Here is a 25173-nt window from a genome sequence, read left to right as displayed (position 1 = left end):
ACAGAGCAAGGCCTGTTTTGATAAGGCAGTACATGCGACGGAGTATAATATAGGACAACAAGTGATGTTGTCTGTGTATAACCCCAGCACATTTCTGTCTCCGAAATACTCGGGTCCGTACTCCATTACGGATAAAGTAAGGCCATCGGTATATAAAATCAAATACCAAAATGGTAAGACTGCCTGGTTTCACATAAACCAGCTAAAGGTTTATGGAGCACAGTCGAACCACGCCCACCACGTCATGCTTGACGCGGCAGACCAAACCCCGCCCACAGCCAACATAACCACACCCACCCCTTCCACGTCCAGCCCAGACACGGACTCGCCGCCAACTCCACCCACAAACTTTACACTCCGCCCCGGAACGCCCACAGCCTGCAGCAGCAGAGACAGCAACTGTGACTCTGACGACAGCCACAGCACGCCTCCCTACTATCCTGGTCCCACACCCAGCGACTCCGACTTCGACTCCAGTGATCCCTTCCTCATCATTTTCTTAAACAAACCACACCACCGACCACCGAACCACACGGACGACCCCGACTTTGTTCCCACCCAACTCGACCCAACTCATTGGCACCGCGACAACTCCTGCAGACTCGTCCGCAACGACGAGAGCGACCCCAACTCACACCACGCAGCCCTTTCCGCCCTAATTCACTCCAGAGTTTGGCACCCGGGAGAAGGTGACGACCTCGGGTCTGACTCCCAAGACGCCAACCCCTTTGCGACCCTGTTCGCAACAGAGAACTGAGGTGTCCACATGATGATTTAAAGGAGACACTTGGTGAAAAGTGTTGTCCTTCCTGATGGAACCTGCAGGATGTTTTCCGTTGTTTGTTTAATGTTGTTCGTCCGACAGGAGAAATTTTCTCACATGCCCATTCTGCCGAAACCTCTGAGGACTTGCCTCAGAGACCCACCGAAACCAGACGCTTGTTCAGAGGAACTAGCTTTTCAGCTGATACTTGTTCGGGTATCAAACGCCCGATCGTAGCTGCTCTTGTGATTTGAGGTTAGAATCAAAGTAGCAACCCCACCATGATGACTACATTTTTTTGCCCGTTCTTGTCGGTTGCTCAGGCAGTGGAGAAACGGCGTGAGACCCGCCCTGCCTGGGGACCCCCCCCCCCCCCCCCCCCCCCGTTGGTCAAAAACGCTCGGGTAGGGGACATACGGTATTGGTAGTCATCCTACCCGGGGACTCCATCCAAATCTTACCCGTCGCGGCCCATAAGCACCTCATTCGACCTTTTCCTTTCAAAACCAGTTTATTTATTTAGGCAACCTTTGGGTTGCTGCCAAATGCTATTTACATCCTAGAACATTTGGATGATAAACTTAGCACTGGTCCACCATTGGGAAGTGTGCCGTGTCCTAACATTTGTTTTGAAAAGAAAAATGGGAGAGAAGTCACATATAGTGACCAAGTATAAGGGTTTAATTGGCCCCAAGAAGGACAGACACACTAACACACCGGATATTAAACCAAGGTAGTTACAGATACTATGCTTGTTTTACAGAACTCCAGGACCGGAGAAAAACAGAGAACACAGAGAAAGAGGACAGCCATGAGGACTTCTTTCATCGTGCTCAACATATTTTTGGACATTTGGTTGCGCGGGAACGCGGACCCCATTACTCCAAACCCCCCTGCCGTTAATGTTTCACTGCCCCGCAGTACCGAGGGCCCAGTCACCAGCCACGCTGCATTATCCTGGTGTGCCAAGTTCATAACTTGGTACTCCCTGTCGTACGTTATTGAGGCACTGTTAGCATTGGCCATACACTGCTGTGCAGTACAGACCGTGCGCCTCCGCAAGTGGAAAAGGAGAGCGTACCGCGCTCGAACCCCGGTATATCGGATCCGATCCCGTATATTCGGTTATGACCAGACCCCAGACCCCCGCGACCTATGAAACCAGAATAATAAAACATGCACTTGCGTTTTTCCTGTCAATAAAAAGAAATGTATGATCCTGAGCTTGACTGCCAAGCCAGGAAAGAATATATGGAATATTATGATTGTTGTTGTATGTTAGAGAGATAGGATTATGCAATGCTTGATGAGTGTTTCAGGTAGAAATAGAGGTTCCAAGTTTTTATTTTTTTAGATACATGCCCCTGCCTGACATAGCGCCCTCAAGAATTGTTTAGGTAAATTTATTGTGCATAGCTAGGGTCAGAGTAGTGGCCATGTAGGAGGTGTCCCCCCCCCTGGTCAGGGAACGGAAAGGACAACATTTATGTGATCCTTCACGCTTCGCGTTAGGATCACAAGGAGGGTCTGTAACCACCTAAAATGGCTGATTCCCTATTAATTTGGCCAAAACCCGATTTAAAATGGCTCACCGAAAAGGCTGATGGGAAAAGCAGCCAACAGGACACAAATGGACAGATGCAGACAGAATAGCGTATTCGGCTCTGGGGAAGTCGGCCCAGATCGATACTCAAGACCATTAGCAGCACATCAACCCAGGCATCTGCAGTTTAATTGGCTATCCCCGGGAACAATTGCAACATATTAGCAATTGAAAGCCGGGCCAGACATGTCGGCGCCTGCAGTGGCCAAAACAAAGACAGGTGAACGACCACCCCCCAATCGAGGAATCGCCCCGTTATTGGATATATCGAACCCAGTGATTGGGAACAAGTCCAATCACTTGGGACTCAGGGTCAAGGGCCGGCCGAGAGGCGGGAAGCCCCGGGACCGTATAAAGTGAGGGGCCAAGTTCAGAGCGCTCTCTCTCCCTTCTTCACCTGCTCGAGACCTTCGCAAGCACATCCACCAGAAACAGTAAGTTTGACTCCAGCGATCGCTACTCGATAAAGACTCCTAGCCATCGACCCGTATCAGCCTTTTTGAATCTCGCGGGCCAGATCCGATTCGATAAGCCATTCGTTTCCCTGACCTGGTGGGCCCTTCCTAAAGTTAAGTATTGGCCAGTAGTGGTAGGTTTCCATATAGATAGTAGGATTATTGTATAAGCATTACCTGTTGTATATAATAAATGACCGTTGATTTCAATCTTACTAAGCGGTGTGCTGACTTATTAATCATAACTCGAGCTTGAACCACGTGGCGGTATCAGAGATACCTGGCGACTCGTGAGCAAAGGTGACATAATCAGAGCTAATAAACTAAGGCTAAAAAGAGCAACACTATTTTTTGTGTTTTTGAACTAACCAAAACTTATGCAATGTAGGACGAATCAACTAAGTGACCATTTGAAGGATATTTTTATGTGAACGATGCACTACATTGAAATATTTTTTATAAGTTTTAATACAGATTATACTATGTAGATGAAGTCCAAATATGTTTAGATTATCCAAGAACGAAGTAGTGCAAATTTGAGATTATAAAAATGTTCTTACTGAATGTTCTCTTAACAGGCATTCTAGACTGAAATGAGGTCAAGTGATTCAACTACAATTTAACTGAGGAGTGGAGGGGAATTTTTTATTTATTAATCATCCAAATGATTTGGGCTTCACTGGCTTGGCTATCAGTCATTCCCTATCCACCAGAGGCAGTGGTAGAGGCGGGTACAATTTTTCCTTTAAAAAAGCAGTTCGCCAGTTACATGGGCAGGGTGGGTGCAGAGGGAAATGGGCCAAATGCGGGCATTAGCTTAGTGATAGAAACTGGGCGGCATGGACAAGCCGGGCCAAAGAGCCTGTTTCCACTCTGTAAACATCTATGACTCTATACATGACATCAACAAAATACACAATCCATCAAAGCATATTTAAGTTTGTACAGTTTTCCCTTTTTTAATCCCTCCCCCTGCTCCAAGACAAACAGCTCCTCAATAAAGTCATGAATAAACTCCACTGCACCCCGAAACCCACTGCTGACCCCCTCAACTCAAACTTAATCTTCTCCAGCTGTAGAAAGTCTCACAAATCCTCCAGTCAGGCCGCCACTACTGACGGCATATCTGACCTCCAATTCAACAGATCCTTCGCCGGACAATCAGAGAGGAGAAGGTCACAACATTGGCCCCTTTCCCCTCCAGCAGCTCCGGCTCCTCCGAAACACCAAAGATCTCCACTATAGGGTCCAGCCTGACCTCAGCCCCCACCATCCTGGATCACATCCCAAACACCGCCTCCCAAAAGCTTCTCGCAACCCCAGAAAACGTGAGCATGATTCACCGGCCCACGCCCACACTTCTCGCATCCATCTGTTACCCCCTGGAAGAACACACTCATTCTCGACCGAGTCATGTGTACTCTGTGAACTGAATCAAACTCATCCTCGAGCAGGAGGAGGTTGAGTTCACCCACTGCTTCGCTTCACACCAGAGTTTCCAACATATTTCCCCCTCCAACTTGTCCTCCCACTTACGCTTTATCCTCACCACCTGTGCCTTGGCCTGCTCTCCCAACCACCAGCATATGTCCCCAATCCTACCCTCACCCAAGTCATCAGGAAGGGTGGCACAGTGTTTAGCTCTGCTGCCTTACAGTCCAGGGTCCCGGGTTCAATTCCAGCCTCGGGTGACTGTGTGGAATTTGCACTTTCTCTCCGTGTGTGCGTGGGTTTCCTCTGGGTGCTCCGGTTTCCTCCCACAGTCCAAAGATGTACAGGTTAGGTGGATTGGCTGTGCTAAATTGCCCCTTAGTGTCCAAAATGTTAGGTCGGGTTATTGGGTTTCGGGGATAGAGTGGAGGCGTGGGTTTAAGTAGAGTGCCCTTTCCAAGGGCAGGTGCAGACTCGATGGGCCGAAAGGCCTCCTTCTGCATTGTAAATTCTATGATCTATGAAGCAGCAGTTGCTCCAATAACGTGTACGCTGGTAGCTGGAGGAATGTCTGCCACTCCTTTTACACAAAGTCCCACACCTGCATGAACCTAAATGCACTGCCTCATGGCAGCTCAAACCCCTCCTGCAGTTTGTCCAGCCCCACATACTTCCCCTCCGGAAACATATCCCTAACCCACTCCAGCCCCCCCTCCATCCACTTCCCCTACATACCATCCATCCTCCCAGGCTTACACCTATGGTTGCCACACAGTGGCGTCAGCACCAACATTTTATCCGACTTAAAATACCTCCTCAGCTGTTCCATATGCTGACAGTCGGTTGCGTCACCGGACTCCCCGTATACTTTCCTGGGGCTAACTGCAACAGGGCCGTCACCAGGGCCTTCAAGCTGGAACCTCTGCAGGACACCTCCTCCAACCTTTCCCGCCCCCACCAATTTGCCCCTGCAAATCCCTCCTCGCCGCCAAATATCTCCTATCCACCTGGGGGCTGCCAAATATCTCCTATCCACCTAGACTATCTTATGTAACAGCCACCGGTGCTCCTCCCTCCTCCTCCTATCTCTATGTGCTTTAAATAAAATAATCTCACCTCGAACCACCACCTTCCCCGAATGTGGCCACCGACACCTCCACATTCTGGTTACGCTCCACTTAATTCCTAATCACCACTGTCACTTTCTCACAAAACACCTCGTGTGCCAGAATCCCAAATCCAACCATGAACATCCAGCCAATGCGGCACGTGGTCCGAAATCAGAATTCCTACATATTCCGCCCCTACCACCTCCACCAGCACCACCTGACTCACCAAGAAAAAAATCAATTCTAGAGTACACCTTTTACACATACAAGAAGGAGTATTCCCTCCCTCCTGGGTGCTGAACCTCACGGAATCACCATCCCCATTCTATCCATAAACCCTCCCTGCTCCCTCGTCATCCCCATCGACTTGGGACTCGACCAGTCCGCCTTCAGCTCATCAGTTAAAATCCTTTCCCATGAAAAGCTGGTGCGAATCCAAGTCCAGAATCGCCCCATGTACCCTCTTTACAAACCCTGCATCGTTCCAATCAGGTGCATAAACATTGACTAACACCACCGGTGTCCCCTTTAATACCTCACTCACGGTCACAAACCTCCCCCACCCCAGATTTCACACCTCCCTGGCCCCACAAACACTGTTTTCTTGCACAACAAAATGTCCATCTCCCTCGGCACAGTGGTTAGCTCTGCTGCCTCACAGCTCCAGGGACCCGTGTTCAATTTTGGCCTCGGGTGTGGAGTTTGCACTTTCTTCCCGTGTCTGCGTGGGTTTTCTCAGGGTGCTCCGGTTTCTTCCCACAGTCCAAAGGTGTGAAGGTTAGGTGGATTAGCCATGCTAATTTGCCCCTTAGTGTCCAAATGGTTAGGTGGGGTTACTGGGTTACGGGGATAGGGTAGAGGCATGGGCTTAACTAGGGTGCTCTTTCCAAGGGACGGTGCAGACTCGATGGACCGAATTGCCTCCTTCTGCACCATAAATTCTATGATTCTATGAATTAGGCCATTCAGCCAATCATGGCTAATACGTTTCTTATCCCCATTCTCCCGCCAAAGGGTAAATAGAAAACTAACGGCATTGAGGTTGGGTCAGCCAATGTTTTTTGTTTGCCAATTCAGACACACTAAGAACTCATGGATGTTGCCTGGTATGAGGGAAAATCTTATGAGGAAAGGCTGATGGACTTGAGGTTGTTTTCGTTAGAGAGAAGGTTAAGAGGAGACTTAATAGAGGCATACAAAATGATCAGGGGGTTAGATAGGGTGGACAGTGAGAGCCTTCTCCCGCGGATGGAAATGACTAGCACGAGGGGACATAGCTTTAAACTGAGGGGTAATAGATATAGGACAGAGGTCAGAGGTAGGTTCTTTACGCAAAGAGTGGTGAGGCCGTGGAATGCCCTACCTGCAACAGTAGTGAACTCGCCAACATTGAGGGCATTTAAAAGTTTATTGGATAAGCATATGGATGATAATGGCATAGTGTAGGTTAGATGGCTTTTGTTTCAGTGCAACATCGTGGGCCGAAGGGCCTGTACTGCGCTGTATCGTTCTATGTTCTATGTTCATGTAAAGAGGAACCAAACAAAGTGCTCTCCGAAAGGTTCGGCAGACTTCAAAACAGATCCTGGTTTTGAAGCAGACCTCTGAGAAAAGAGCAGAGACTGCATCTCTGTATGTGATTTCCAGTTGGAAAGAGCAAAATACAAGAAGGGCAAGGGATTGGAAAAGACCCATTGTTTCTGTCAGAACTATTGTGACCCGAGTGAAAGAGGGTTTGTCAGCATGCACCTTGTTGTTGGTAATCATATCTTGGGACTTGAGGATGGAATATAGCTGCTGGTGAATGCACTCAAGATATCAAAACAATTGGATGTGAAGTAAGAGCTTACAAAATGGAAGCTGAGCTAGAAAGACTGTGCGATTGCACGTGGTCCCATATAGTAAAACTTAACTCTTTGTTTTAAATGCCCTTCACCTGTTAATTAATGGTTAAATAATGTAAATTCTAGTCAGTTTGTTACAGTAAAAGCTCTAAAAAGTGAAATCTTGTTCAGTGGTCTTCTTTCTGTCTGCATCATAGGGATTCATTTTTTAAAAGAAATTATTGGTATCCACGGACATCGGAACAAAATCTAACCTTTAATGAGCGTCTGGATCACTTCTTTATGGCCCATCTCACAAGCCCGGAAAAGTGGTGTGTGCTTCATCACATCCATGGCATCTACCTGTGCCCCATATTTCAATAGTAACATCACTGTGCTGACATGACCAGAGAGAACTGCAGCATGTAGAGCTAAATGCATAGAAAGAAAAGATATTTGAATCAAATATTTTCAAATGGACATTTGGATACTTTATTTTAGAATTTAGAATTTACAGTACAGAAGGAGGCCATTTGGCCCATCGAGTCTGCACCGGCCCTTGGAAAGAGCACCGCACCCAAGGTCAACACCTCCACCCTATCCCCGTAACCCAGTAACCCTACCCAACACTAAGGGCAATTTTGGACACTAAGGGCAATTTAGCATGGCCAATCCACCTGACCTGCACATCTTTGGACTGTGGGAGGAAACCGGAGCACCCGGAGGAAACCCACGCACACACGGGGAGGATGTGCAGACTCCGCACAGACAGTGACCCAAGCCGGAATCGAACCTGGGACCCTGGAGCTGTGAAGCAATTGTGCTATCCACAATGCTACCGTGCTGCTATATGTGTATAGTTTTATTGAAACTATACACATATAGGAATTGAGTTTCTTACCTTTACAACAAATAACATTTTCATTTACAATCAGCAAACATGATCAAATACTGTACTTCAAACGTGTATCAAGATTTCTTCAAAGGAAAGTCTCATACAAATTAAGTTACAGTCATTGATATTCTTCATGGCATGGTGATCTGGTCGTTACGTTACCAGAACAATTCAGAGGTCTAGATATGGTCCAGAGAACAAAAGTTTAAACAAAATAATAGCACAGTAAGAAGTCTTACAACACCAGGTTAAAGTCCAACAGGTTTGTTTCGATATCACTAGCTTTCGGAGCGCTGCTCCTACCTCAGGTGAATCACCTGAGAAGGAGTAGCGCTCCGAAAGATGGCGATATCGAAACAAACCTGTTGGACTTTAACCTGGTGTTGTAAGACTTCTTACTGTGCTCACCCCAGTCCAACCCCGGCATCTCCACATCCTAATCATAGCAGTTTGAGAATCTGAATTCAGTTTTTAATATCTGGAAATAAGCTGGTATCAAGTTGGTATCAGTAAAAGGCAATCAGTAATGAAGATGTTGATTATTGCGTTATGCAATAACGCCATGCAGGGATGGAAACCTGCCATCCTTACCTGGTCTGTCTGATAAATGAATCCAGGTCCCTGCCAAAATAGTTGACTCAATAATGCCCTTTGAAGTGACCGAGTAACCACTCACTTGTATAAAACCGCTACACTGTGGAGTTTGCACATTCTCCCCGTGTCTGCGTGGGTTTCACCCCCACAATCCAAAGATGTGCAAGTTAGGTGGATTGGCCACACTAAATTACCCCATAATTGGAAAAAATGAATTGGGTACTCTAAATTTACTTTTTTTAAATTAAAAATTGCCCCTTAATTGGAAAAAAATAATTGGGTACTATAATTTTTTTAAAAAGGAGGAAAGGGAGGAAGAGGTCTAGAGTGCTTTACGGAGAGAATCCTAGAATTTGTAATCAAGGCATCTTAAGACACAACCACCAATTAAAATTTGTTACTAATTGACTGCAGCGCAACATAGATAGACTAGTAGAATAAGCAGACAAATGGCATATGGAATTTAATAGTGAGAAATGTGAGGTGATGCATTTTGGCAGAAGGGATAGGCAATATAGACAACATCACAGACCTAAAAGTGTGCAGGAATACCCTGGGATTCATGTGCATAACCTTTGAAGGTGGCAGGACATTTTCAGAGAGTGGTTAGTAAAGCATATCAGACGTTTGGCTTCATAAATAGAGGTACTGAGTACAAAAGCCAGGAGATTATGCTGAACCTATATAAAGAACTGGTTAGGTCACAACAAGAGTATTGCATCCATTTCTGGTCAGAGTTGCATCCATTTCTGGTCTGCAGAGGAGATTTGTCAGAATGGTTCCAGTGATGAAGGGGTGAATTCTCCGTTTGGGAGATGATGTTCTCCTACCGGAGGAGAATTGTAACTGATTTACGATCCCCCCAGGACCTCTGTAATAGGGAGACCCCCCACCACGGGACCCCTGTATTAGGGAGACCCCCCCAGGACCCCTGTAATAGGGAGATTCCCTCGGGGTACCTGTAATAGGGAGACCACCCCCTCTCCACACAGAGACTCCCTGACTAGAAGAAACCCCACAGAGACCCCCTAACTAAATGGGACCCCCACAGAGACCCCTGGCTGGGCTGCTCTCTAGCTTCCCGACAGGGGTCTGTTTTCTGGGGAGGGGGTTCCTTTAGTTGGAGGTCTCTGGGAGAGGGGGGGGAGGGGGGTGTCCTCTAGTCAGGGGATCTCTATGGAAGCTTCGGGTGGGCATATAATCCATCACATTTTTTTCCTCTCTTTAGCCCTAAAGTAGAGTCTTATGGACTTTAAACATTAACTCTAATTCTCTATCCACAGATACTGTCAGACCTGCTGCTTTCTTCCAGCATTTTCAGTTTTTGTTTCACATTTCCGGCATCCGCAGTATTTTGCTTTTATTCAGGGGACAGTGATCATTGCATCATAAGTTTTAGGTTGGCTATGCAAAAGGACAAAGAGCAATCCAGAATTAGAAAAAGTAGCTGCAATGGGATAAGAACGGATTTTTGTATCAACGATTGGCAGCCAAAACTGAAGAACAATGGGCTGCCTTTGAAGAAAAGCTAGTTTGGGTATAGTCAAGTTAAATTCCCACAAAGGGCAAGGCAGGACAAACAAATCCAGAACTCCATGGATGACAAAGGAGATAAGATTTATACGCAAAAGCTGCTCATGTCGGGTGGATAATACAATCGTGAACAAGGTCTGAGGGAAAGTGGAAAAGCAAATGAGAGGAACAAAGACAGATGATGGGAGTTGTAGTTGTAGTTGTGACCCATTGCAGCAATGGTTGGCACCCAACTATCGAGAGTTCCAATCTGAGAAAGTGCAAGCCGACGTGGACAGGCTGGAATTAGAAATGTGCATATGTAAATTCCAGACCTCAGCAGCAAAAACCAGTATTACAGCTGTTCAATCACCTATATCCCATCCCCCCTCCTTCACACCCCTAACCTCCTCTCCTTCACACCCCTAACCTCCCCTCCTTCACACCCCTAACCTCCCCTTCTTCACACCCCCATCGCCCTTCCTACAACTCTCCAAAACGCCCTTCCTTCACTCCCCAAAACACCCCTTCTTCACTCCCTAAAACTCCTCTTCTTCACCCACCCCAAATCCCCCCTTCATCCCCATCCCCTGTCCGTCACCTGCATCCCCATCCTTCACCCCGTACACTCCTCTTTCACCCCTCCCCCAGTAGGGGAACGCAGATTGTGTGGGTGTGAGGGAGTGAAAGTGTGTGGGTGACCCATTTGTATCCAAGCCCATACAGCAGATCCTGATAGCATTCTCCATCCGGGGAGGTGCCACCTGGCATTATGATGCATTTGGCGACTGTAAGTAATCAATGGGCAACTGTCATCGCAGTAGGACGTTGCATACAGGAATGCACCACCAGGTACATCCCTCATCCTAGCACTGAGGCGCGGCAAAGTCAGTTAACTGTAAGCTTGCATTCCCTCAGAAAGAACAATGTATTCTGCTTTTTGATTAATGTCCTTTCTTCCTTTGTGTTATCACAAGCAGGAACAAATCAAGGCAATGCTGTCTATTATAGAATCTCAGCACAAGAGCTGTGACCTCTTTAGACTTTCCAACCTAATAAATATTTTATACGGATCAAGACAAATTCTCGAAGGAATGGAATTCCAAACTGGAATAGACGTCCACCATATTTTTTATTGAATTGTACATATTTATATACATGGACTGAAATAGCATATCAAGGAGCTGTTGCATAAATGTCAATTGTTGTTGTTGTTGCAGTAATGAAGAAAAGCGGGAGGGGTGTTATGGGCTAGATTCTTCCACCCTGCCCACTGCAAGATCGCCACGGGCGGGACGCGGACCACGTAAAGGTCCATTAACCTCGGACAGGAATTGACGATCATCGTGCGAGTGTGGCCAGAGAATTCCACCCTATGTATCTGGGAATACATTTTTGCTGGTTCTGCGTCAGGTGGTGTGTAGCAATCATAGTGTTTGCGTCGACTTTGAGCAGATCACCACCTTGATATAACACTCATAATAAACCTCTCATTGTGTTTTACATAAATCCAGAGTGTGGGCACCTCCATATCTTTACTCTTTGTGGCAACAAAGAAATATAACATAAATGGACACTTGGATAATCATGATCTGATTGGGCATGGTCAGCATGGATTTACGAATAGGGATTCATGTTTGACCAACTTGTGGAATTTTCTGAGGATATTACTAACAAAATTGATAAAGAAGAGTCGATGGATGTAGTATATTTGGATTTTCAGAAGGTTTTTGATAAAGTTCCCCACAGGAGGTTGATTAGCAAAAAAAAGCACATGGAATAGGAGGCAGTATACTGGCATGGATTCAGATTGGCCAACAGCAATAAAACAGGGAGTAGGAATAAACAGGTCAGCCTCACATTGCAGGCTGTGGCTTGTGGGGTGCAGCAAGGATCAATACTTGGAGCTTTAGCTGTTCACAATATCTATCAATGAATAGGATGGGAGGACCAAATTTAATATTTCCAAGTTCGTGGATTATACAAACCTAGGTAGGAATGACAGCGGCTACAGGAGGAATTGGACAGACTTCGTGAGTGGGCAAGAATATGGCAGATGAAATATAATGTGGAAAAATGTGAGGAAATCCACTTCGGTAGAAGGAACAGATGTGCAGAGTATAAAATGGTTAAGAAATTAGAAAGTATATACAAAGGGATCTGGGGGTCCTCATCAATAAGTCAGTGAAAGCTAACATGCATGTGCAGCAAGCTATTGGGAAGGTCGATGGAATGCCAGCCTTAATTGCAAGAGGATTTGAGCACAGGAGTAGTGAAGTCTTGCTTCAATTCTATAGAAGCTTGATTAGACTGCACCTGGAATACCTTGTGCAGTCTTGGTCCCCTTACCTCAGAAAGGATATTATTCCCGTAGAAGGAGTGCAACAAAGGCCAGACTTGTTCTGGGGCAGGACTGTCTAATGAAGAGATTGGGCAAACTGGACCTGTTTTCTCAAAAGTTTTGAAGAAGGAGAGGTGATCTCACTGAAACCTACAAAATGCCAAAAGGAATAGACAGGGTAGATGTAGGTAAGATTTCTCCCTTGGTTGGGGAATCTAGAATCGGGGCACAATTTCAAAATAAGGGGAAACCATTTAGGATGGAGATGAAGAAAAATTTCTTAACTCAGAGGGCTGTGAATCTTTGAAATTCTCAACCCCAGAGGGCCATGGAAGTTCAGTCATTGAGTATGTTTAAAGCAGAGATGGACAGATTTCTGATTAGCAATAACGTAAAGGGTTTTGGGATAGTGTGTGTAAAAGGCATTGAAGTGTCCAATCAGCCATGATCATATTGAATGGAAAAAGAGGCTCGTTGGGTTGAATGGTCAACTCCTGTTCCTATGTTTTAATAGCTTCAATAATATAATTAAACTGTTGCACAATGAATTTCTAGCTATGCTAAACACCAATGATTCAATGTTTGAAATAAAATGTCAACCAGCACAATATTCTTCAACTTAAAAAGCATAGTTTTCCTGATGTTTGAGGTCTCAAATGATTAAAACATAAGAAAATAATACAATAGAAGAAATTATATGGTCAATACAGTTTATTTCAGCTCCTGCACCGTAAAATTTCCCTATACATCACTGGTGGGGATAGACAGAGAGCAAGTGTGAAAGGTGAAGGGGAGGCGGGGTGGGAGGGGGGGGGGGGGGGAAACGGGTGCGTGCAAGAGTGGGGGTAGAGAGAATGCGTGCGTGTGTGAGGGGTGGAGGGAAGAGAGAGTCTGTGTGAGGAGTGGGCTTCGGCCTTCAGATCCTGGGAACAACAAAAGTGAAGGTGAGCACAGGGCTCCTCGAACTGTAAATCTGCTTCTGCATCAATAGCATATTAAAATAAAAGAATGGTAAAATGAGGAATGGGGCTGTTAGGGACCAAAAAGGGGATCGACACATGGAGGCAGCGGGAATGGCCAAGATATTAAATGAATAATTTGCATCTGCCTTTACTTATGAAAAAGATGCTGCCAGGTAATAGTGAAAAGAGGAGATAGTGCAAACACTTAAAGGCTTTAAAATTGATATGGAGGAGGTGTTGCATGGGCTGTCAGTGTTTAAAGTTGATAAGTCACCAGGGCCAGATGGTATGCATCCAAGATTCTGAAAGCGAGTAAGAATTGCACATGATGTGTTATGTACTCTGGGATAACACAGGCTGCAACTGGATGCAGCTTTAACCAAAAGATACTCCAGACCTTGAAGTTAGTTCAATCTGATTTATTGAACCAGTAGCACAGTTAGCACAGTTCTCTATGAGTTCGACTCTCTGCTAACCTAAGTGTGGTTACTCTGTCTGACTGAACCAGACTAGCTCTTAGCCACGTGCTGGAGGTGCGATACTGTACATACACCCTGACTCACTCTGTAGATGTTCATCAGCGGAAAGAGGCGGAGTGTGAGTGCCTCATGCCTTTTATAGTGAGATACCACCCCTGAGTGTCCTGCCTGCTCATTGGTCATGTCCTGTTCTCTGTGTTCATTAGCTGCCTGTCTGTATATCATTATCTGCATATCATGACACTGAAAGCGAGTACAAATTGCACAGGCACTGGCCATACTTTTCCAATCTTCCTTAGACTCAGGGGAGGTGCCAGAGGACTGGAGAATTTCAAGTGTTACATCATTGTTCAAAAAAGGGTGTTAGGGACTTCTGGTGGCATCCATGGAGGAGTAGGTCGCACATTTAATAGCTCTCGCCTGTAACAGACTTTTGGACCTTTTTGCCTTGTTTTTCTTCGGGTTTTATGGGATAAATCGGTGAACAGTGAGACAGTAAGGAGAAATCCCCCTCCGGTGTATGGAAAATTGGACCAGAAGTGGCCGTGTGAGAAGACAAAGTCCTATAATGGGGACACAAGTAGAGCTGGTAACACGGGACAGCATGGCGGAGAGCAAGGGCCATTGGGAGACGGCACAGTGGTCGACGGATCAGCTGGTCAAGTTTTTTGAGCATTGCTTCGCCAAGCTGAAGAAGGACATGCTGGATCCGATTAAGGCTTCGATTGATCAAGGGTTCAGAATCAGGAAACCCACGGGAGAGCGATCCAGGAGGTGGAACAAAAGTTGTCCGAGCACGAGGAGTACATAACCGTGCTGGAAAACAAGGTGGGGATTATGAACGACCGCCAGGAAAGAATGCAGGAGAAGCTGGAGGACCTGGAGATTAGGTCCAGGAGGCAGAATCTCAGAATTGTTGGCCTCCCTGAAGGCAGTGAGGGATCGGATGCGAGGGCCTATGTGACGGACATGTTGGAGAAGTTGATGGGGCCCCTGGAATTGGACAGAGTGCACAGAGCCCTCGCGAGAAAGCCCAGAGCGAACAAGCCTCCGAGGGCCATGGTGGTACGTTTTCACCGTTTCATGGACAAGGAACACGTTTTGCGATGGGCCAAGAAAGAACGGAGCAGCAAGTGGGAGAACTGTGAGTTGCGCATCTACCAGGACCTGGGAGCGGATTTGGCCAAGAGGCGAGCTGGGTTCAATTGGGCAAAAACGACCCTCTTTAAGAAGGGGGTGAAGTTCGGGATGCTGTACCCAGCCCGTCTGTGGGACACACATGAGGGACGGGACTTCTGCTTTGAAACGCCAGACGAAGTATGGACCTTTATTAAATAAATGAAGCTGGAGGCGAATTAAAAGACACTTAAGCCTTGGAGAAGTACTGTGGCGGTGATTTGTGATGCTGGATTGTATGAATTTAAGTAGTTCTATGTGAAATAATGGGCTGTGTGGATGGTTAAAGGTTGATCTGTCTTGTAGGGACCTTGTTAGAGGGAGGGATGGCTTTGAATTTGGTTCTGCTTTTTGGGTGACTATTTTACGAAAGTGACTGTTTCTTCACTGTTTTTTCTGATGTTTGTTTACTGGGGAATGTGATGCTTTTAAAATGTTTATTCATGTGAGGGGGAAGAGAGGAGAGAACAATAGGGAGACAGACTGCTTGGTGCCAGGGGTGGGAGCTACCAAGTCAGCAGACTCTCGGAAGCGCAGTGGGGAAGGGGGGGGGGTGAGCAGGTGTTAAGCTGGAGCTTGACTTGGGCGATTGGGTTTCTAGTGTTGTTACTGGGGGGAGGGAGGGGGGAGGGGGGGCGAGCTGCTTTTCTGACAGAGGAGGAACTGTTACTAGGGGACATATGGGAGGTCGAGAACGACGACAGCCCGAGTGGGGACTCGAGGAAGCGGAGGGCGCGAGCTCGAGGCTGGCCTAAAAAGTGGAATGGCTAGTCGGCAGGGGGTGGGGAGTTGGAAGCCCCCCGTCCAGGCTGATCACATGGAAAGTGAGAGGACTGAATGGGCCGTTCAAGAGGGCTCGCATGTTTGCGCATTTGAGGGAACTGAAGGCGAACGTGGCAATGCTACACGAGACACACCTAAAGGTTACAGACCAGACGAGATAGAGAAAGGGGTGGGTTAGCCAAGTGTTCCCTCAGAACTGGACTCAAAGACCAAGGGGGTAGCGATCTTGTTCATTAAACGAGTGGCATTTGAGGCAGGGAGAATCGTCTCAGACAAGGGGTGTAGGTACATAATGGTGAGTGGGAAGTTGGAGGGGGTGCGAGTGGTACTTGTGAACATATATGCTCTGAATTGGGATGACGTGGAATTTATGGGGTGGGTGTTAGGTAAGATCCCAGACTTAGAGTCACATAACCTGATCATGGGAGGGGACTTCAAGACAGCCATTGATCCGGAATTGGACCGGTCAAAATCCAGGACAGGGAGGAGGCCGGCTGCGGCAAAGGAATTGAAGGGGTTTATGGAACAGATGGGGGGAGTAGACTCATGGAGGTTTGCATGGCTGAGGATGAAGGAGTTTTCCTTTTTTTCACATGTCCATAAGGGATACTCTTGCATCGACTTTCTTGTTCTGAGCAGGGCGCTAATACCAAAGGTGGTGGATCCTGAGTACTCGGCAATTGCAGTGTTGGACCATGCCCCGCACTGGGTGGATCTACGGGTTAGTGTGGAGAGCTGGCAACACCCGCTGTGGAGACTGGATGTGGGGTTGCTAACGGACGAAGCGATCTGTGGCGGGTTAACAAGTCCATCCAGAACTACCTGGAAACAAATGATAAGGGTGAGGTCTTTGCAGCGACGGTCTGGGAAGCTTTGAAGGCAGTAGTCAGAGGGGAATTAATCTCGATACAGGACCACAGAGAAAAGGTGGAACGGGCTGAGAGGGACAGGTTAGTTGAGGAGATACTCCAGGTGGACAGGAGATACTCGGAGGCACCGGACGAGGGGCTACTGAGGGAGCGGCGGAGGTTACAGGTGGAGTTTGGGCTGTTGGCCACAGGGAAAGCAGTGGAACAGTTGAGGAAGGCAAGGGGGGCGATCTATGAGTATGGGGAAAAGGCAAGCAGAATGTTGGCGCACCAGCTCAGGAAAAGAGAGGCGGCCAGGGAGATAGGTAAAGTAAAGAGTAGAGACGGTAATGCTGTCCTGGACCCAGCGGGGCTGAACGAGGTGTTTAAGGACTTTTATAGTAAATTATATGAACATAGAACATTACAGCGCAGTACAGGCCCTTTGGCCCTCGATGTTGCGCCGACCTGTGAAACCACTCTAAAGCCCATCTACACTATACCCTTATCGTCCATATGTCTATCTAATGACCATTTGAATGCCCTTAGTGTTGGCGAGTCCACTACTGTTGCAGGCAGGGCATTCCACGCCCTTACTACTCTCTGAGTAAAGAATCTACCTCTGACACCTGTCCTATATCTATCTCCCCTCAATTTAAAGTTATGTCCCCTCGTGCTAGACATCACCATCCGAGGAAAAAGGCTCTCACTGTCCTCCCTATCTAATCCCCTGATCATCTTGTATGCCTCAAGTAAGTCGCCTCTTAACCTTCTTCTCTCTAACGAAAACAGCCTCAAGTCCCTCAGCCTTCCCTCATAAGATCTTCCCTCCATACCAGGCAACATTCTGGTAAATCTCCTCTGCCCCATTTCCAATGCTTCCACATCCTTCCTATAATGCGGCGACCAGAATTGCACGCAATACTCCAAATGCGGTCGCACCAGAGTTTTGTACAGCTACAACATGACCTCATGGCTCCGAAACTCAATCCCTCTACCAATAAAAGCTAACACACCGTACGCCTTCTTAACAACCCTCTCAACCTGGGTGGCAACTTTCAGGGATCTATGTACATGGTCACCGAGATCTCTCTGCTCATCCACACTGCCAAGAATCTTACCATTAGCCCAGTACTCTGTCTTACTGTTATTCCTTCCAAAATGAATCACCTCACACTTTTCTGCATTAAACTCCATTTGCCACCTCTCAGCCCAGCGCTGCAGCTTATCTATGTCCCTCTGTAACTTGTAACATCCTTCCGCACTGTCCACAACTCCACGGACTTTAGTGTCATCTGCAAATTTACTCACCCATCCTTCTACGCCCTCCTCCAGGTCATTTATAAAAATGACAAACAGCAGTGGCCGCAAAACAGATCCTTGTGGTACACCACTAGTAACTGGACTCCAGTCTGAACATTTCCCATCAACCACCACCCTTTGTCTTCTTCCAGCTAGCCAATTGCTGATCCAAACTGCTAAATCACCCTGAATCCCATACCTCCGTATTTTCTGCAGTAGCCTACCATGGGGAACCTTATCAAACGCTTTACTGAAATCCGTATACACCACATCAACTGCTTTACCCTCATCCACCTGTTTGGTCACCTTCTCAAAGAACTCAATAAGGTTTGTGAGGCACGACCTACCCTTCACAAAACCGTATTGACTATCTCTAATCAAATTATTCCTTTCCAGATGATTATACATCCTATCTCTTATAAACCTTTCCAAGATTTTGCCCACAACAGAAGTAAGGCTCACTGGTCTATAGTTACCGGGGTTGTCTCTACTCCCCCTCTTGAACAAGGGGACAACATTTGCTATCCTCCAGTCTTTTGGCACTATTCCTGTAGACAAAGATGACATAAAGATCAAAGCAAAAGGCTCAGCAATCTCCTCCCTAGCTTCCCAGAGAATCCTAGGATAAATCCCATCTGGCCCAGGGGACTTATCTATTTTCACACTTTCCAGAATTGCTAACACCTCCTCCTTATGAACCTCAAGCCCTTCTAGTCTAGTAGCCTGTATCTCAGTATTCTCCTCGACAACATTGTCTTTTTCCTGGGTGAATACTGACAAAAAATATTCATTTAGTACCTCTCCTATCTCCTCGGACTCCAAGCACAACTTCCCACTACTGTCCTTGACTGGACCTACTCTTACCCTAGTCATTTGTTTATTCCTGCCATATCTATAGAAAGCTTTAGGGTTATCCTTGATCCTACCTGCCAAAGACTTCTCATGTCCCCTCCTGGCTCTTCTTAGCTCTCTCTTTAGGTCCTTCCTAGCTAACTTGTAACTCTCGAGCGCCCAAACTGAACCTTCATGTCTCATCTTTACATAAGCCTCCTTTTTCCTCTTGACAAGTGTTTCGACTGCTTTAGTAAACCACGGTTCCCTCGCTCGACCACTTCCTCCCTGCTTGACAGGTACATACTTATCAACACGCAGTAGCTGTTCCTTGAACAAGCTCCACATTTCCATTGTGCCCATCCCCTGCAGTTTTCCTCTCCATCCGATGCATCCTAAGTCTTGCCTCATCGCATCATAATTGCCTTTCCCCCAGATATAACTCTTGCCCTGCGGTATATACCTATCCCTTTCCATCACTAAAGTAAACATAATCGAATTGTGGTCACTATCACCAAAGTGCTCACCTACCTCCAAATCTAACACCTGGCCTGGTTCATTACCCAGTACCAAATCCAATATGGCCTCGCCTCTCGGATTCGGAGCCCCCCGCTGGGGTAGAGGGGTTGAGGCAGTTTCTGGATCAGTTGAGATTCCCGAGGGTGGAGGAGGACCTGGTGGAGGGGCTGGAAGCCCCGATTGAGATTGAGCAAATTATCAAGGGGCTGGAGGGCATGCAGTCGGGCAAGGCCCCGTGGCCTGACGGCTACCTGGTGGAATTCTATAAGAGGTTTTCAGAGATATTGAGCTCACTGCTGGTGAGGACATTTAATGAAGCAAGAGAGAAGGGAGTCCTCCTCCCAACAATGTCGCCGGCCTCGATTTCAATGATCCTGAAACGGGAGAAGGATCCAGAGCAATACGGTCGTAAAGGCCGATTTCTCTACTGAATGTGGATGCCAAACGGCTGGCTAAGATACTGGGGAGCACCGGGTCTCACTCTACGCAGATGACCAGCTCTTGTATATTTCGGACCCATTGGAGGGGATGGGGGAAGTAATGCGAATCTTGGGGGAATTTGGCAATTTTTCGGGGTATAAATTGAATATGGGGAAAAGTGAGATGTTTGCGGTCCAGGCAAGAGGGCAGGAGAAGAGATTGGGAGAGCTGCCGCTTAGAATGTAGGGAAGAGCTTTCGATATCTGGGAATCCAGGTGGCCCGGGAATGGGAGGCACTGCACAAGTTAAACCTATCCTGGTTGGTAGAACAAATGGAAGGGGACTTTAAGAGATGGGACATGCTTCCACTATCACTGGCGGGAAGGGTACACCCTGAAAATGACGGTCCTCCCCAGATTTGTGTTTGTCTTTCAGTGCCTCCCCATCTTCATTCCTTAGGCCTTTTTCAAGCGGGTGAATAAGATTATTTTGGGCTTTGTGTGAGCGAGTAAAACCCCGCGAGTGAAGAAAGTGTTGCTGGAGCGCAGTCGGGGGGAGGGTGGGTTGGCGCTGCTGAACTTCTGCTATTACTACTGGGCGGCTAATATAGCAATGATAAGGAAGTGGGGGAGGCGTTGGCATAGGAGTGGATGGAGGCGGCGTCATGTAAAGACACCAGTTTGGGAGCACTGGAAACGGCACCTCTGCCGTTCTCACCCGATACTCCACAAGTCCGGTGGTAGTGGCGGCTCTGAGGATCTGGGGGCAATGGAGGAAATATAAGAGAGTGGAGGGAGCTTCAATTTGGACCCCGATTTATAATAACCACAGGCTTGTACTGGGCAGGCTGGATGGCGGGTTCCGGAGTTGGCAGGGGGCAGGAATTAGAAGGATCAGGGATCTATTTATAGACGACGGCTTTCCCAGCTTGAAAGCTTTGGAGGATAAATTTAAATTGCCAGCAGGGAATGGTTTTAGGTATTTGCAGGTGCGAGACTTCCTGAGAAAACAGGTGCCGGCCTTTCTGCTGCCGCCACGGGGGATACAGGATAGAGTAGTTTCCAGTACTGGTTGGGAGAGGGGATGGTATCGGATATTTAACAGGAGCTTTGGGAGGCGGAGGAAACCCCGGTGGAGGAGCTTAAGGGCAAGTGGGAGGACGAGCTAGGAGGAGAGATAGAGGCGGGGCTGTGGGCGGATGCCCTAAGCAGGATTAATACTTCCTCATCATGCGCCAGGCTTAGCCTGATACAATTTAACATAGTCCACCGGGTACACATGACAGCGGCTAGGATGAGGAAGTTCTTCGGGGTTGAGGATAGGTGTGCGAGGTGCGCGGGAAGCCGAGCAAATCATGTCGACATGTTTTGGGCATGCCCGAAGCTTAGAGGGTTTTGGTAGAGTTTTGCTAAGGCAATGTCCATGGTACTAAAAGCACAGGTGGTGCCGAGTCCGGAGGTAGCGATCTTTGGAGTGTCGGAAGATCCGGGAGTTTAGGGGGCGAAAGAGGCCGACATTCTGGCCTTTGCCTCCTTGGTAGCCCGGAGACGGAACTTGTTAATGTGGAGGGACTCGAAGCCCCCGAGTGTAGAGACCTGGGTTAGTGACATGGCTGCGTTTCTCAGTCTCGAGAAAATAAAGTTCACCATAAGAGGGTCAATGTTAGGGTTCACCCGGAGGTGGCAGCCGTTCGTCGACTTTCTCGGGGAAAATTAAAATGTCAGCAGATGCAGTATTCCAAGGAGGGGTGGGGGGGGATTGTTGTTGTATGGTTAAGGTGCGTGAAGATTGGGTTGGGGGGGGGGGGGAGAAATGTTTATTTTACCATGTTGATGTCATTGTTTGTGTTACTGTTATAAAATTTATCAAATACCTCAATAAAATATTATTTTTAAAAAAGGGTGTCAGGGTAAGCCCAGCAACTACAGGCTGGTCAATTTAACCTGTGGTGGGGAACATTAAGAATGCATCTCGAAACAATAATTTGGGACAAAATTAATTGTCATTTGAGAAAAAGACTATCTCTTGATCATTTGGTGAATTCAGAATTATAAATGTTTTCAGTCGTGAATGTAAACCTGATGTGCTTCGTTAAAAGGTGTTTCTTCTGTCTTCTGGATGTTGTTTGGGAAGTTATTAAGGATTACTTAGTGTTGTATTCTTTGGGGGTTGTATTAGAATTAATGGTTGCTAAGATGTTCACTGTATGTTTCAAAAAGGTTAACTTGACTTCATAGAATAAACATTGTTTTGCTTTAAAAATTACTTTTCCCTTTCTGCTGTACCACACCTGTAGAGTGGGCCGAGTGCTCCCCATACCACAATCTATTAAAAGTTGTGGGTCAGGTGAACTCCATGATACACTTTGGGGTTCTCTTAACCCTGGCCCATAACAAATCAAGAGGGAATTGAGTTGTGTCCTGAAAAGAAGCATTTGCAGGGCTATGCGGTTAATCAAGGCACTGGGTGAATTGCTCCTCAGACAAACCAGCACAGGTAGGATGGGCCAAATGGTCTTCTGTGCTGTAACCATTCTGTAATTCTGCAATTGTATGTCTAGCTCCCAGATAGCTCTTGGGATAAAAGCAGAAAGTGGTGTCTTTTCTTCTAGCTGTCTGGCTCCCTGAACAAAACTGAGATTAGAGCTGTGCTGAGTTAAGCTGTAAAATGGATTGCATGCATAACCCTGTGTTCTACCACTCTAGTGCACAATGGGTGTACATTCTTTTGTCTGCTGTCACGCCTATTCCACAGCATTGTCAATGGTCATGGGATTTAATTTGTTACTATTTGTTAAAATGTATTTTGTTTCTATTTAATGAAAGTCAACGAAAACCTGCTTTGGCGCTTTACAGAGGAGCCTAATTACACCTGCTAAGTAACTTTGTAGGTCATTTTTAAAGCCTTTTTTTCTGCTTGAGCATTCACTGTCTTTGTTGTCATGGTAAAGAATGGAGCAGCACAACCAGGTGTTCAGCACTCAGCTGTGGATTTATGTCTAAATGTTCAACAGGCTCTGTAGCTGAAGTAAAGAATTAGGTAAGCAACCCCCTGCTGTTCAGAAGATTTGGCTCATTCAGGTCTTTAACTGGCAAATTCTGACCCTTCCTGAACTCTCAATTCTGATTCATGCTCCTCTTATGAAATAGATGTTGTTAATCTGTTAAACAAGTAGCATATACGATGCCAACAACAACACAACAATAAAGAGCTGCTGTGTCAGCATGGCCTGCTTTTTCCACTATCAGTCATTCTGATGCTGTTTGCTTGTTTCCCACTCCAAGTACACAAGTCGGCTTGTAATCCAAATTTTCAATGATGGAGTCACAGTGACCAAGGGGATTCTCAGGCCAAGCAAATACAAAAAAGGCTTTGTTTGCACAGCTAATTCAGCTACCGTCATGTCCAGTAACTGACGACAGCACTGTGGAGTGGCTTCTGCAAATGTGCTACTTGTTTCCTACACTAAGGAGGAGGAATTTCACTTGCACCATTAACGAACACAATGAAAAGCTTTCAGCACCGTCAATGTCTATGGGTAGACAGATGGATTGAATTTCTTATGGCACAATATCCACTTGTCACTATGGAGCTAAGCAACGCTAGCAATGAACACATCGTAATTTCAGTACTGCACCATTTTTTCTGAGAGAAGCTAAAGCCACACAATGCAGCAATTTGTTGTTGCCTGTGGTTACCAAAGGGGGCATCCGAACACTTCCCCAACACAAATGTAGGTCTGGATGTTCACCAAGTCGGGATGACTGGAGAGCCTTTAAAAATGGCAACTGATACCCAATTCCGGGATTCTCGACCTCATTCCCCAAGTTTCCAATATTCAGTGGGGCCTTTAGGAGGTCAGGCAGGTTTGGATCCTATACTCCCAACCTGGCCATCTCCATTCTAGAGATAGGCATGCACAAGTCCTCCTCAATTTTCATGGAGACAGGCCAGGTTTTCAATGAGCCGTGGTTCATGGCACTCAAGAAGAGTTACGATCCATATACTGCATGAAGGCACTTTCTAAAAGGAAATTTCAAAAAGTCCTCCACATGCCGATGCCAAAGTATGCCCCCCTGACCAGCTCCTATGGTCCCTCATGCCCCCATGTCAAACTATGACAAATCCATGCCCATTCAGCCACTATACACTGCACAAAAGTAATTAACATTATAGTGACAGTGGAAAAAGTTTTTTTTAAAAATGTCATTAATTGCTTACTTTGCACTTTCTTAAAGAAAAACTCATTTTTAATTAAAGGGCAATAAATGTGTCAGTCGTCCAGATCCTCTAAAGTTTCAATAGTTGAAACCGCAGGCACATGAATCATTTTAACCATGTGTTAATAGACACTGTGAAATTGGCAGCAGAGATCAGTTAGATGGAGCTGTCAACCAAGCAATGTTTTTTCAGGGGCTTAAGATGTTTCACCAGCCTAATGGATTTCTGGGTTTCAACCAAGCTTAATTATGTATTCTTGGCTGAGAGCTTGGAAATGCATTATGGTTGTTGAAACACCCGAGCCTCAGAGAAAACATTGCTTGATTATCTGAAATATCTGACATATCTGAAACAAAAACAGAGATTTCTGGAAAAACGCAGCAGGTCTGGCAGCATCTGTAGGGAGAGAAAGCAGAGCTAACATTTTGAGTCCATATGAATATTGTTCAGAGCGAAAGAGAGGGAGAAATGTGTTGGATTATTGTGGTAGTCACCACTGATGTATATATTAGGTGATTTGTGGTAAGGCCCTGTACTATAGATACGGGGGTAGTTCCCTGCCTGTTGGCTCCACCCGGTAGGCAGAGTATAAATATGTGTGCTCCCCATACAGCAGCCATTTCGCCAGCTGCTGTAGGAGGCCACACATCTTAGTGTAATAAAGCCTCAGTTGCATTCAACGCTCGTCTTTGTGCAATTGATCGTGCATCAATTATGTACCGTACAAGCGGTGGTGCAATAGCTGGAACAGAGTAGAAGGTCAGTGGGAGCTAGGAGAGATTACAACAAAAATGTAGCAAAACTTAAGAACTAGTGACAGGTAGCTCTGAGGGGGGAGGAGGGTTTTTGCATTGGGACAAAGAGTGTTTGGGATATTTAAAAAAAGGTTAAGATGGAAGAGAAAGGCGACAGTTGAAAGTTGTTAATCACAATGTTGAGTTCCGAGGGCTGTAACGTCTAATCAGAAGATGAAATGCTTCTTCTCCAGTTTGAGTTGGGCTGCAGTGGAGCATTGCAGCAGGCCAAGGACAGAAATGTGGGCACGACAGAAAGATGTTAATCGAAATAGAAAGCAACAGGAAGGCTGGGATCATTATTGTGGGCGG

General features: G+C 46.6%; 1 protein-coding gene across 12 annotated transcripts in view; it reads right to left on the bottom strand.

The window, feature by feature from the left end:
* invs (inversin) overlaps positions 1–25173 on the bottom strand; it is a 498042-nt gene that overhangs the window by 239730 nt on the left and 233139 nt on the right. For all 12 annotated transcript variants that reach the window (XM_072508926.1, XM_072508929.1, XM_072508921.1 and 9 more), the window contains one exon: positions 7460–7615. In XM_072508926.1, the coding sequence (XP_072365027.1) occupies positions 7460–7615 (156 nt within the window). The remainder of the gene's footprint in view (positions 1–7459; positions 7616–25173) is intronic.

The sequence above is a fragment of the Scyliorhinus torazame genome, chromosome 6 (assembly GCF_047496885.1).
Source record: "Scyliorhinus torazame isolate Kashiwa2021f chromosome 6, sScyTor2.1, whole genome shotgun sequence".
NCBI classification, from domain to species: domain Eukaryota; kingdom Metazoa; phylum Chordata; class Chondrichthyes; order Carcharhiniformes; family Scyliorhinidae; genus Scyliorhinus; species Scyliorhinus torazame.
Note: the sequence above shows the minus strand (reverse complement) of the source record. Positions and strands in the feature narration are given on the sequence as shown.